The 13,477-nt window shown below is 44.1% G+C and overlaps 1 protein-coding gene across 1 annotated transcript in view; it reads left to right on the forward strand.

Moving 5' to 3' along the window:
* NEDD9 (neural precursor cell expressed, developmentally down-regulated 9) overlaps positions 1-13,477 on the forward strand; it is a 65,975-nt gene that overhangs the window by 13,029 nt on the left and 39,469 nt on the right. The window contains exon 2 of the mRNA XM_035124977.2: positions 11,068-11,514. Coding sequence (XP_034980868.1) covers positions 11,068-11,514 — 447 coding nt within the window. The remainder of the gene's footprint in view (positions 1-11,067; positions 11,515-13,477) is intronic.

The following is a 13,477-nucleotide window of genomic DNA, read 5'->3' on the forward strand; positions in this document are numbered from 1 at the left end:
CAAACAAGCCAAGAGCCCAACCTTCACCCAGACTAGCACCACTTAGCATGTGTTGTTAATTAATTGTCATTGTTCAGAATGAAGATCCTTGGTGAGCATTCATATGATTTGCTGGAAGGGACAACCATAAAATTCCAAGGGAGGAATTCAACAATGCACTCTTCCGCTCTTCCCATCAGGGCAAACATTTCTGCTTGCCAGGTGGAATGAAGCCCCTCTCCTCTTGCCATGTGCTGTTCTGGGGGTTCTCCTCACCCTCCAGAGGCAATCTGAGCGAGTTGGCACAGGGGGCAAACGGGGAGGAGAGGAGGTGGAAGCCCCATTGCACTAGTAGAACCCCTTGTATTGACATCCACCAGCACACTGGCTTAGTTAAGTCTGTCCCTGAGTGTTTGCATACCTAACATCCTGATTCTTGCAGGGTGGTGGCACTTCTTTGTGTGGGGGCCATGTGACAAGCTGCTTCTGTGTAGTGCTTCTCTTGTGCTGCTGTGGCAAGGTCAACCTTCTCAGTGTGGCCTCTCTTTGGGGGAGCAGAGAAGGAGGGATATTCCACAGGAATGGCTTGCCACAGGCACATCCGTGAAATTGCATTTCCTAGTGTGGCAAGCTCCCTATTTGAAAGAGGCCAAAGCAGTCTTGCATGGTTTCTCCATCCCATGTGATGGAATGAATGTGCTGCTACAAGGATTGCTGCATTTTGAAGCAATGCCATCTAAAGTAAATGTATCTCTTAATATCAGGGTCATGGGTTTGAGCCACGCATTGGGCAAAAGATTCCTGCATTGCAGGCGGTTAGGCTAGACGACGCCCATGGTACCTTCCTAGTCTAAAATTCTGTGATTCTGTGAGGTGACCATCTGTAAGAATATTAAGTCTGGAGTCTTACAGGATCTGCAGCAGCAGGCTCTTGTCACCAGTTCCTTCTGCTGTAAAGATACAGAATAGCTGAAACGAGAATATCTGTTTGTTTCCTAACTGATCCCCATCTTTTTGCTGCAAAAGAGAGTATAAATTAGAGTAAGAGAAAAGGGCTGACGTGCTTTCTCAGGATCATTCATGAAGCCTCAATCATCCCTGGACTGCATCAAAGTCTTGAACAGTGAGTGAAACATCTGGAACCTAATAAACCTTTTGGATATATGCCCGACACACCTTTAAAATTAGACTGGCATTGCCTGGTTCATCTTGGAAGTGAATCTGAGTTGTCGGGCCAAAAGAGAAAATGCAACTGGTATGATTTTCCCGGCTAAAGCAAAAGACCTTAATAATCTTTTTTTAAAAGGGAGGGAAGCATTATGGTTGAGAGTGCATTTTTTAAAAAAACTTCTATTGTTTGAGGCTGATAAACTCCACCACTGCATATTCAGACCCTCCCGCTTTGTAATGTATAGTGAAACAAAGGCAGGCAGCTCGCTGGAAGAGTGAATTGAGAGACTTGCTTTTCTCCTGCCCAGGCCAACATTTTTCCACACTCTGCTGCTTCCAGACAACTTGGCAGGGCTAGTGGGCTCAGTGACTGGCAGCCTCTGCCCTGGAGATGCACAGGAATGAAGTGGCTGGGCATTCAAAACTCAGCACCTTCTCATGGCTCCTGCCAAGGCTGGGAAGCCATCACTCTTTATTTGCATTAAAAACACATCATCCAGTTTTTTGGTGGGGGGTGGAATATCTTACTGCCAAATAAAGCACACTGGTGGAATTATTGTTGGCCAAAGTGTTCTGCAAAGAGATCCCTCCGATCTCCTCTCACGAAACTCTTTGAGAACGGTTTGTACTTGATATGAAGGTTTGGCCTTCTGTGATAATGGTTGTCTTTTGCCTGAGGGTTGCAAGAGTAATGGCGAACATACTGGCTTCTTAGGTTTGTACTTTGCAAGTGTTTCATAGCTCTAAGTAAAGGCACATCAGCAAAGCAGTCTATTGATGATCTTGGTGCAGCTCCTGCAGGCAATTTTAGCTCAGCATTTGCATGATCAAAATGCCATCCTGCAACAACATTGAGATTTAGGGCACTGCTCTGCTACAACTGCGGCAAGAACTTTATTGGCCCCCAAATGGAAACTACAGGACTTACCGACAGTTGAGGAGTGGAGGACGAAGATGATGGACTATGCAGAACTAGCCAAGTTGACCTACGGGATCCGATACCAGGGGGAAACAAGGTTCCAAAAAGAATGGAGTAAATTCATTCAATACATGGAGAGGAACTGTAGAAGTTTAAGGACACTTGCAGGACTAAAATAAATCCTACGAACTGACTTTGAATAAGTAGGTAAAATAAACAGCGGGATAAGAGTGGAAAAACAAAGCCGAAGGATGGGAGGGAGGGAAGTCTTAGCTCGGTGGAGTGAATTATATTAAGATACAAGAGTATAAGATGCCAGAGGTTGTGTTATGTGTGTATTTCTTTGTGTGTGTTTGTTTTATGTTTGTTAATTTGTGTGTTTATGTGAAAACCAATAAAAATCTTTTAAAAAAGAGATTTAGGGCACTGCTCAAACAAGGTGTTTGTTTTGTGCTGTCCGTAAGTACTTTCTTCATCAAAATGCCACCCCAACACGCAAATTCAATCTGGATTTACAATTTCCATGGAAAATCCACTTAAGTAAAATTAAAAATGTGGGGGGGGGAATAAAAAAATCCCTTCCAGTAGCACCTAACTAAGTTTTAAATGTGGAACTGGGAAATCTGGCTTAAAGGGAGGGTGCAGGAAACCGAGGGACATTTTGATGTGTGCAATATTGCGCGGACAGTGTGAAAAACTTTCATGTTTGTGTAGCACTAAATTCACAGTAAACTCTGATGTGGAAGTGAGCTTAATCTCAATACTGTTGTGGCAAACCACTTTCTAGAAGCTGTTTCATTTTCTTTAAATATATAAAAAAAACCCATCAGGTTGGAAGCCCACCCCATAACCCTCTTGTATAATAACCACACTGTTTAATATTTCTGTGACTAAGGCAGCTCAAGGAACAATCCTCAACTCCCACAAATGGCAGCTGAAGGGGGTCATAGGATCCTGTGGACTTCCTCTCTGTGACAGAAGGAGAGGTGGGTTAGGTTAAGAGACAGACTGGCCTAAGGTCACCTAGTGAGCTTTGTAGTTCAGCAGGGATTTGAACCTGATCTCCCAGTCCAGTGCTGCTACCATGATGCTTGCATGAGTTTTTAAAGCTGTCAGCACCGGAACAGAACAATCATCCGCATCCTTTAAGCAAAGAAACAAAAATCAAAAGAATCTAAAGCCATAATGTTTCTATCTGTGGCGGGATCTGCACAGCTCTAGTTCTCACAGAATCTCCTGCTTTCCACAGACAGATTTGTGACGCACAATGCTTCAGTAGTTTTCCTCCTTGACGGTACAATACAATAGGCACTTTATTCCATGGATGGGGGGGATGAGGGAAGCGGAAGATAAAAAAGAAAGGACACTGATCTGCCTGCCAGCTTCCCGACTAGAGATGTCCATTGTCAGCCTCCACAACACAGCATGTGCTTCTCTCTGTTGATACCCTGGCCCTGCTTTATGACTTGGGGCGTTTTTGCCTCCTCCTGTCTGCTGTGTCAAGTCTACGCAAGTTACTAGCTCACAAGGTTTAATAGGCCGGTGGCGCACTGGTGGGAGGAACTCTTTTAACTTATTAACGCTTCCTTGCTGGCTCACCAAGAGGCTGTTCTTATTTGCCATGTTGAGAATCAGACCTCAATTCTTCAAGCTCATTAGGGGATACTATGCCACTGATTCTCTCTCTGCCTAGCCTACCTCACAGGGTGGGTGTGAGGGTGAAATGAGGAGAGAAAACTACATACACCACTCTGAGGAACTTGGGCGGTGTGTGTGTGTGTGTGTGTGTCTGTCTTTAGAAAACAACAAGTGAGTTTTGTGTAGCTGGAATGTCATCATTTTACAAAGCAAAGAGTCGTATCTGCTGCTATCATCACTGGCCCCTAACAGGTTACTCGTGAAAGGACTGCGGCCCTCAGACTGCCAATTCCTTTGGACTTAAAGCCATGCATATAGAGAAAGGGAGGCAAACAGTATTAGAGACAGACCATTCTATCTGCCTTTAAATTTTTAGTATTACTGTATTAATAATCTTGGGAAATTACAGTCACTTGCTTAAGCTGCTTCTGCTCGAGAGGCTTACATCATTCTTTTTTTGTTTGAGCTCTTACCGCTCCTCCCTCCTATTTTCCTGTTACTGTCTAAACATGAGTGAGAGAAGTGGATGACCTGTTTAGCGTAGTTTAGAAACGGCTCCTAATAGGAACGAGCAGGCATTTCTCCTTTACTCAAAGGTGATAGTTTCCTTGGTAGCTGTAATAATAAACTCTCTGTGCACGTAGGTGGCATTAGTTGGGGAGGCGGGGGCTGAGAAAGAAAAGTTAATCATTCTGGTATATGATAGCTCAATGTACACAAGTGTACGTGCCTGGGAGCAATTTCCCCGCCTCCTGCTATGGCAAAACGATTCTGGGGAAAGAATGGATGCTTAAGTTGTTTTCTGATGAATAATTGTTGTCTGGGGGAGATGCAGACGAAGGGTGCTAGGTTGTTGTTTTTTTGTGGCCAGTTTTGTTAGCCTTTAAAGAAGCCATTGTGCACAATCTCATGGTGCTGCATCAGTTATCTCTGTTTGCTCCAAGGCTGCAACACCCACCCACCTACCACTGTCTTGCAATGGACGTCATTCGGCCTGTTTACTTTATGAGGCCGGATGGAATACTCCCTGCGTTCCCACCCCTGCCTCTGGCTGGCCTCTTTCCCTTTGGCATTTTAAAGCTGTCACTTCATAACCCTCGTGAACGTTTCTTTCATCTCCATGCCCTGGTTTTTATTTTAATGAGTAATTTAAAAAATAGCACACTCCTGTTTTTATATAGCTACTTTTGTGGCCTAACAGCCCACATCATGGTGTCATTTCATGGAGGGGTATGCTGAGATTAGCATAAAGGTTGGAAGAGAGCTGCAGCTCAGTGGTTAGAGCAGGCATCCCCAAACTGCGGCCTTCCAGATGTTTTGGCCTACAACTCCCATGATCTTTAGCTAACAGGACCAGTAGTTGGGGAAGATGGGAATTGTAGTCCAAAATATCTGGAGGGCTGAAGTTTGGGGATGCCTGGGTTAGAGCATCTGCTTTGTGGTCCCCGGTTCAATCCTTGGCCTCGCCAGGTAAGGCTGGGGAAGAGCTGCTGCCAGTCAGTGTCAACAGCACTGATCTAGATTGAACAATGCCCTGACTCAGTATAAGGCATCTTCCTATATTGTATATTGTAGCAACCTAAACATTAAAAGAAACACAGAGGCTTCAAAGGGTGGGAGCCCCACACAGAATGATGCAAAATAACTGGCTATGTGAGTGATCAGTGCTACTAGTTCTGAGGAAATGGAGGGAAAGTGGCTTTTTTTAATAACTGTCACTCTTGTATTTAATTTGCTTGCCTGCCACAGGTATCCAGGAATTCCATGCAGGTGAGTGAGCAGGCAGGATCCTCCATCCCTGACTAGATGTCTTAGTTTCTGTGCAAGCTGCAGATAAAGTCATTCTTTATTAACAGCTAGTGAGAAGCTGTAGCAAGGTGGCAGCGAGGGAGCACCCCTTCCCACCTCCATTGGTCCACTTCGTAGGCTGTTAAAGGACTAGCATCCTGCATTTCCATTCTGGCTGCAGAGGTGGGAGCTTCCCCCTACACACTCCATGTCCAACACAGAACTGTACAGCACAGACGACTCGCCTCCTAGCAAGCTAATAACATTTGCAGTCCAGTAACTCGTGGGCTTACTTTAAAAACTGTTGTAACTTTCTTTATTTGCCCCATTCTTTAGCAGGATAAAAGACTCTTGGAGCAGTGTACAAATATAAGTACAGACAGTCCCTGCCCTCAGGTTTATAATTTAAAATGTATGACAGGCAAGGAAAAAGCAGTGGGGAGGGAGGAGAAAAAGGTAAGCTATATTTGTTTGCATTCATCTTGAGCATCCTTAACATTTCATGTGAACAGTGGCTCCCAGCTTGTGATGCCAGTCCAGCAGACTGAGGCCATTTTAGCTCACTGACCAAGTCCTGGTCAAAGGAAATAAAAAAATCCTTCCAGTAGCACCTTAGAGACCAACTAAGTTTGTCACAGGTATGAGCTTTTGTGTGCATGCACACGAAAGCTCATACCTATGACAAACTTAGTTGGTCTCTAAGGTGCTACTGGAAGGATTTATTTTATTTTGTTTTGACTGCGTCAGACCAACACGGCTACCTACCTGTAACTGGTCAAAGGAAAAGAGGGAAGACTCTTATTGATTCCTGTTTATTGGAATTCGTGGTTCTTTTTTCCTTGGCACCCAAAATTATTACTGACATTTTGTCTCTCTTAATCCCCCCTCCCCCGCTCCTTCTTCCTTCGGTGCATTTGTTCTAATTAAAAGCTGGAAACCTGAATGGTTCTGCTTGACTACTCAAATTAATGTTTGCTTCCTGTTCACCCAGCTGTAAATCAGGGACCTGGCATGTTAGGTTTTGGATAAGCCAAAGGTAGTTAGGCTTGGTGCTTTAACTGGCTGTAGCACCTCCCCATAAAATGCAGGCAGGAGAAAGTGGTGTGCTATAGATACATCTGGCCGAGGGTAGAACTTTGAAAAAGAGAAAGATTTCAACAGTTGGGGAAGTTTTCAAGTGACAATTATCATAGAGTAGATCTATGCTTCGGGTGTGAATTTGGTTGCTACACAGGAGTAAATAGATACCCCTAGCACAGGGGTGGGGAAGCAGTTGCCTTCCAAATGTTGTTGGACTGAAATTCCCATCTGTTCTGGCCAGCATGGCAGATTGTCAGGGGTCACTCATCTGTGATATCTAGCTCTCCTGGAGAAACAGACTTGCCAGGCTCTGCTCTCCAGAAGCTTGATCATACCTGATACCTTCTATGCAATTGGGCGTTCCTTTATCACATATTAATCGTGGCTCATCTCTTCCTAGTCCGGCAGTCTTTTTGGAAAGATAGATTTGGCTAAATACATTTTTATCTGCTTATACAGTCCTGTTTAACTCACACAATAGCATCTTTATTTGGTCATATGTGTTTGTCTCAAAGCTGGATATGATCTTTGTTAATTTGTGTTGATTTGTTCTTCTGTATTCATTTTGCCTTGTATCCTGTTGATTAACCCAATAACATAGAATTAGGATTTTCTGGCTGACAAGCTGCAATTGACCATATTAGTTGAGCTTTTGTTGAGTAGTCCAAGGGGGCCAGTTTTCATTTGTTGAGAGAACGTATTTTAATCAGTAGTAGCATGAGTGTAAAGGTAAACCAACTTAGTTGTTCTATACAAGGCAGAGGCAACCTTGGCTCTCCAGATGTTTTGGAACTACAACTCCCATGATCCCTAGCTAACAGGGCCAGTGGTCAGGAATCATGGGAGTTGTAGTTCCAAAACATCTGGAGAGCCAAGGTTGCCTATGCCTGTTCTATACCATCTTTGGTTCTTGTTCTTGCAATAGTGAATAAAGCATTTAATCTTGAACATAGCCTCTTACCCTTCTCAAGAAGACACCTGTGTTTACATTTTGGTAATATGCAAATTTATTTAACTGTAGCTATGTTATCAGTGAAAAGTCTGATTAAAATCTCTCTTAATTAGCTGACAGCCCTACTTAAAACGTATTCTGTTATTTGTGTTGCTCTCTCAAGCTTTCTCTCCCCTGGGCCATCAAATCAGCATAATTTCACCTTCAAATAAGAATACTTATTAATTAAAGGCAACAGAAATGCAGGTTGTTGGTTTTTTTAAATAAAAAATTAATCTATATTTGAGGCTCATACACTCATTCCAGATTGACTTTATTCATTTTCAGCATGGTAATCAACCATGTAGTACCTTATTTTAAGATACATTAAACTTTAAAAAAATTACTTCGCAAATCCACTCCCTGCCCTTTTTTGAACGAGTAAATAATAAATCTTTCTAGAACTGTTAGAAACTTTTTGTGTTTGAGGCAGGGAGAGACTGGAGCTTCATCCTCTGCTGTCAAAGTTTGGCTTTTTTTCAAAAAGTAAAACTGCTTTCTCCTTCGTATAAACTGCCTGCTCTTAAAAGGACTTTCCAGAAGCCACCAACCATCAGCTTGTTTAGGATGGGCTGTAACCATTCATTGCTATGCCTGTGTGTTTTTTGCACTACATATACATTTTCCTCGGAGAGAAGAGAACCCGTGCAATTCATCTACAGCTATCTGGCTCCTCTGGAGTACAGGAATGGGCAGCCTAATGTCTGCCAGCGTGCTTTGCTTAGGACCACGTGAGCCAAGAAGTAAAGCGTTCTGGGCCTTTGTGAAGGCGTCCAAGAATGACAGCCTATACAGCTTGCCTGTTTCCCACTGATTGCCTAGTTTGGCTGACAGCTTCAGTACCGAATGTGCCAGACGGCCATGTATACAGAAAGAAAGAAAGAGTGTGAGACAGGCAAAGCATGTTTTGTCTGTGAATGGAAACGGCATATTTTTTAAACGAGGTTATGGGTTGGCTCATGTTATGAAGTTGCAGAGCCGGCGTGCTGCTCTGTAATGGTGGATGCAGAGTTAGGCCCAGTGCTCACATTATTCTGGTGGGATGGGAACCTTCAGCGGTAAACAGCTCCTTCCTGAGAAGCCAGAGACCATGCAGGGAGAACCTGGTCCAAAGCGCCTCCCCACGGCAGGGTTAACCCATGCTCCTGAAACATGAGGCTGGCATGGACAAGCCACATTGCAGCCCTTTCTGTAGGATCTTCTAGGGTGTCTCTTAATCCTATGGTGGCTCAGGAAGCAGTGGGGCTCCAGGGCTATCAAGATAATGTCACCGGGGGCCTTTCAACCTGGGAAGGTTGCCCATCTAGGAGAAGGAAAGCTCTGATCCTAAACCTCCACAGCCTTACGGGACATCTTTGGAAGAAGAAAAGGCTCAGGAATACAAACCTTTTTTCAGCAACTCTGCAGCCAGTCTGGTGCCCAGATGTATTGCTCTGCTTTACTTCGAACCACATCATCAAAGCCAGGAGGGGGATCTTGTTGTCTAGGCAGACCAGGACCTCCATCCACCATGCCCAGGCTTGTGCCCCAGGGAAGTCACTTCGGTGCTGCTAATGCAGTGGTTTGACTTCATCCCCGGAGGCACACTCCATTGCTTTTCGAGATAGATGGGTGCCAACGATAACAAGGACCTTAGGTTTGGTTTTGACAGATGAAGATCTCAGTTTGTCCAAAGGCTTTCTGGGTAGCCAAGAGAGTGTTGTGCCTCTGCTTCTCTATTCTGCATCTTTACAATTAGTGTGTGTGTGTGTGTACAGAACCATGGGCATACTTTTTTTAGTGGCATGTTTTCAAATCTTTAAAACAAACAGAACAAAACTTTTTTAAAAAAAGAGAGAGCAGAATTAGTTATATTTTAAAATTATCCAAAAGCTATGTGGAAAGAAAAAGGTTTTAATGGCCCACCTAAAATGAAGCAAAGTGGAAACCACTCCCTAAGGAGAGAGTTGTTTCCACTTTGCTTCATTCCTAAGGAAAGAGTTCCATAGTTGGAGGAATCACCACAGAAAAGGCCCTGCCCCATCTTCCTCAGCAATTTAGTCTCCCTTGGCAATGAGGCATCAGCAGGTTGTCCAAAGCAGATCTTAAGCTGCCAGAATTGCCTTTTCCAGGACATTTGCATGCTAACCCTTGCAACAGTCCAGTGAAGTAGTTTTTTCATAGTTCCCATTTTCTAGAAGGCAAACTGAGGTTGAGACACAACTGACTGTGCAAACATTTGAACCTGGGTTTCATTCTAGCATGATTATCCCTTTTATTGCTATTAAATAAGTTAGCAGTTTTATGCAATATTTACATCAGGCATCCCCAAACTGCAGCCCTCCAGATGTTTTGGCCTACAACTCCCATGATCCCTAGCTAGCAGGACCAGTGGTCAGGGAAGATGGGAATTGTAGTCCAAAACATCTGGAGGGCCAAAGTTTGGGGATGCCTGATTTACATCATGCCACATGAAGTAGTAGAGATTTACCTTCCGTTTATTCCTTTCAACACATGACGTAACACTTCTCATACTTAAGTTTAAAGGCAGCAAACCTCATAGGAACCTCCATGGAAAATTTTCACCAAAGAGGCATACCTTTCTCAGGGTTTTTCAAGACCAGACTGAGGTTGCAGTTTAGCAAATTCAGATTCCTGATCTCCTATACACATGATGAGATCCTTGGTTATAAATGTAGAACAGAGATTTTTTGGCATGCATTTGAACTGGTATTTCAGGACAGGAATCCTGACTCCTAACTTCCAGGGCCCCATCACACCCCCACAGAGGATATAAAAGATTATGTATGTATATTTAGACAAATTGACTCTTACCATAAAGCAGGGGTCTTACACCATACAGTCATACCTCGGTTTAAGTACGCCTCGGGTTAAGTACACTTCAGGTTGAGTACTCCGCAGACCCGTCTGGAACAGATTAATCCACTTTCCATTACTTTCAATGGGAAAGTTCGCTTCAGGTTAAGTACGCTTCAGGTTAAGTACTCCACGGACCGTCTGGTATGGATTAATCCACTTTCCATTACTTTCAATGGGACATGTTCGCTTCAGGTTAAGTACGCTTCAGGTTAAGTACAGACTTCCGGAACCAATTGTGTTTGTAAACCAAGGTACCACTGTAAATCCATGTCTCTCCAGATATTGCTGGACTCCAATTCCCATCAGCCCCAGCCATCATAATCAAGAATGATAGGTGTTGTAGTCTAATGACGTCTGGAAACCCAAAGGTTCTCCAGCCCTGCACTCTTATTGCACCCCAATCTCTTTCTCTCTGTTTTTTAAGGATATGAGCCAATTGAAAGTGATGGGGGAGTGAAGGCTGCCATTTTGACTTTTGGCTTCAGGTGTGACAATGTCCGTGGATGCTATCATTTTGTTTTTAATGCCACATTTGTGCAATGATTCCCCCTTCCTCGCACCGAGCATTCTTACTTCTTTAAAGAACCTGAGTGTGTCTGAGATGGAATATGTTGTGCTGAAGTTCTCTCTGTTTTCTCCACAGAATCTTATGGCAAGAGCTCTCTACGATAATGTTCCAGAATGTGCAGAGGAGTTGGCTTTCCGCAAAGGCGACATTTTGACCGTGATAGAACAGAACACGGAAGGGCTGGAAGGATGGTGGCTTTGCTCCTTACATGGGCGGCAAGGCATTGTTCCGGGCAACCGTGTGAAACTTCTCATCGGCCCTGTGCAGGAGAGCCCCTCTAACCAAGACATGGCCAGTTCGGGATCTGTACACCAACCCTTTAACCAGCCAAAGATCTACCAAGTGCCTAGTGCTCATGCTCCTCCTCGGGATCCGGTCTACCAAGTGCCTCCTTCTTACCACAGCCAGGGGATCTACCAGGTGCCCACCGGCCATGGTCTTCAGGGCCAAGATGTCTACCAAGTGCCTCCATCTGGTCAAAGGAGTTTTGGCGGAATGGATACCTCCCCTATAAGCAACAAGGTGGGTCCAAATTATCTTGAGGCATCCGTTTCAAAACCGTTTCCTTCTGCTGTTTAGTTTTGGGATAGGGAAAGTAGCTGAACGTGGTGGACTTCGACCCTCAAAAAACAGATAAAACCCCATTCTGTTTTTTTCCCTACCACCAGTGATAATGAGATCATCTATTTTTTATTTATTTATACATTTCCCAGCATTATATATATATATACATCTTGGGGGTGGCGCGGGTGGCGCTGTGGTCTAAACCACAGAGCCCAAGGGCTTCCCGATCAGAAGGTCGGGGGTTCGAATCCCCGCGATGGGTGAGCTCCCGTTGCTCGGTTCTTGCTCCTGCCCACCTAGCAGTTCGAAAGCACGTCAAAGTGCAAGTAGATAAATAGGTGCCGCTCCAGCGGGAAGGTAAACGGCGTTTCCGTGCACTGCTCTGGTTCGCCAGAAGCGGCTTAGTCATGCTGGCCACATGGCCCGGAAGCTGTACGCCGGCTCCCGCAGCCAGTAAAGCGAGATGAGCGCCACAACCCCAGAGTCGTCCGCGACTGGACCTAACGGTCAGGGGTCCCTGTACCTTTACCTATAGGTGCATCTTACATTTGCCTTTGATCAACTCATATCTCAAGACTTCCCAGTCCACCTCTCCATGGCATCTTATTTGATCCTAGTTGTGCTACATATCCTTTTATTCCATCCAGCTTCATTCTATGCTACAGTATTCCTAGTTGTTATTAGCTGCTGTTCACAAATCAAACCCTACTTGGAGGCTTATTTCGCTATTGTACCTCTTTAGATGCCCTCCAAAATGTTCCCACTCCTCCCTTATCAGTGCCTCATCTCGATTTCTTATGTTTGCTGTCATAGTAACTAACCCCCACATACTCTATTATCTGATTTTGCCACTGTTCTTTTGTTGGGATTTCTTTGTCCTTCCATTGTTGTGCATAGATTATTTTAGCCGCTGTGGTCGCATAGAGAAATAGGCATAGTACCTTCTTGGGGATGTCACCCTTTGTTATACCTAATAAAAAGTTCTCCTTTTTTGGAAATGTAAACCTAAACATCTTTTTTAAATTCTGTATAGATTGTCTGTTATCTACAGGGGATAATAGAACGAGTTGAGTCTGTAGGACTCAATCTTCTGTCTTGCTTAGGACCAGTAGCTGAGCCAACTTTTGGTCAGCTTGGATATTTGTTCCTCATTGAAGTGGTCCCATATAGTCCCTGACACCGCATACTAGGGGACGTTCCTTCTCTTCCATACTGTGATACAAGAAGAATCTAGCATGGATGGATTCTGAGAAAATGGTAAATGAATAATCCCTGATTGGTTGCTAGTAAGCTTGCCGGCTTTGTTTGGCTTATTTATTTGGCTAATCAACTAAAGTTAGACTTCATTAATTGGTGGTCTCTGGTGAAAGTGTGAAAGCTTTAAGCAGCCTAAATTCTTGTGCATGGGGGGCTACAAAATGTGGTACTCGGTGTTTCTCATGCAGTCACCAATAGACCTCTATTCTGTTAGACAGCCTTGTCTATTATTAAAACCATGCAAGTGCCAACATTATGTAAAGGCAGCATTTTGTTTAAGGAGTTTACAGGATGTATTTTAAGAAATGGCGCCAGATGTGACAACAGTGCCCGACAAGGAGAAACAGGAAATCTAGGTAATCTTTGATTTGAAAGGGTGACTCAAATATTAAACCTAGAGCAAATAAAAGTGACACTTGACATCTCTCTGCAGGGGTACGTGCCCATTGCATGAGTCAAGGCAATTGCTTCTTGAAAGTTAGTGGAAGCCCTGCTCTATAAAAAAATCCTTTGCATTTCATCTGATATGGAGCAGCTGGAAGGCAGGGCTATCAGTAAATCCTCTGTAATATTTAGAGCTCGTTGCTGAGCCCTTATAAATGTGTCTCGGTGATGTACAGCAGACAGGGATACTCAAGCAGGAAGTGCATGTCTGGAAGGTGCC

Source organism: Zootoca vivipara, chromosome 8 (genome assembly GCF_963506605.1).
Source record: "Zootoca vivipara chromosome 8, rZooViv1.1, whole genome shotgun sequence".
NCBI classification, from domain to species: domain Eukaryota; kingdom Metazoa; phylum Chordata; class Lepidosauria; order Squamata; family Lacertidae; genus Zootoca; species Zootoca vivipara.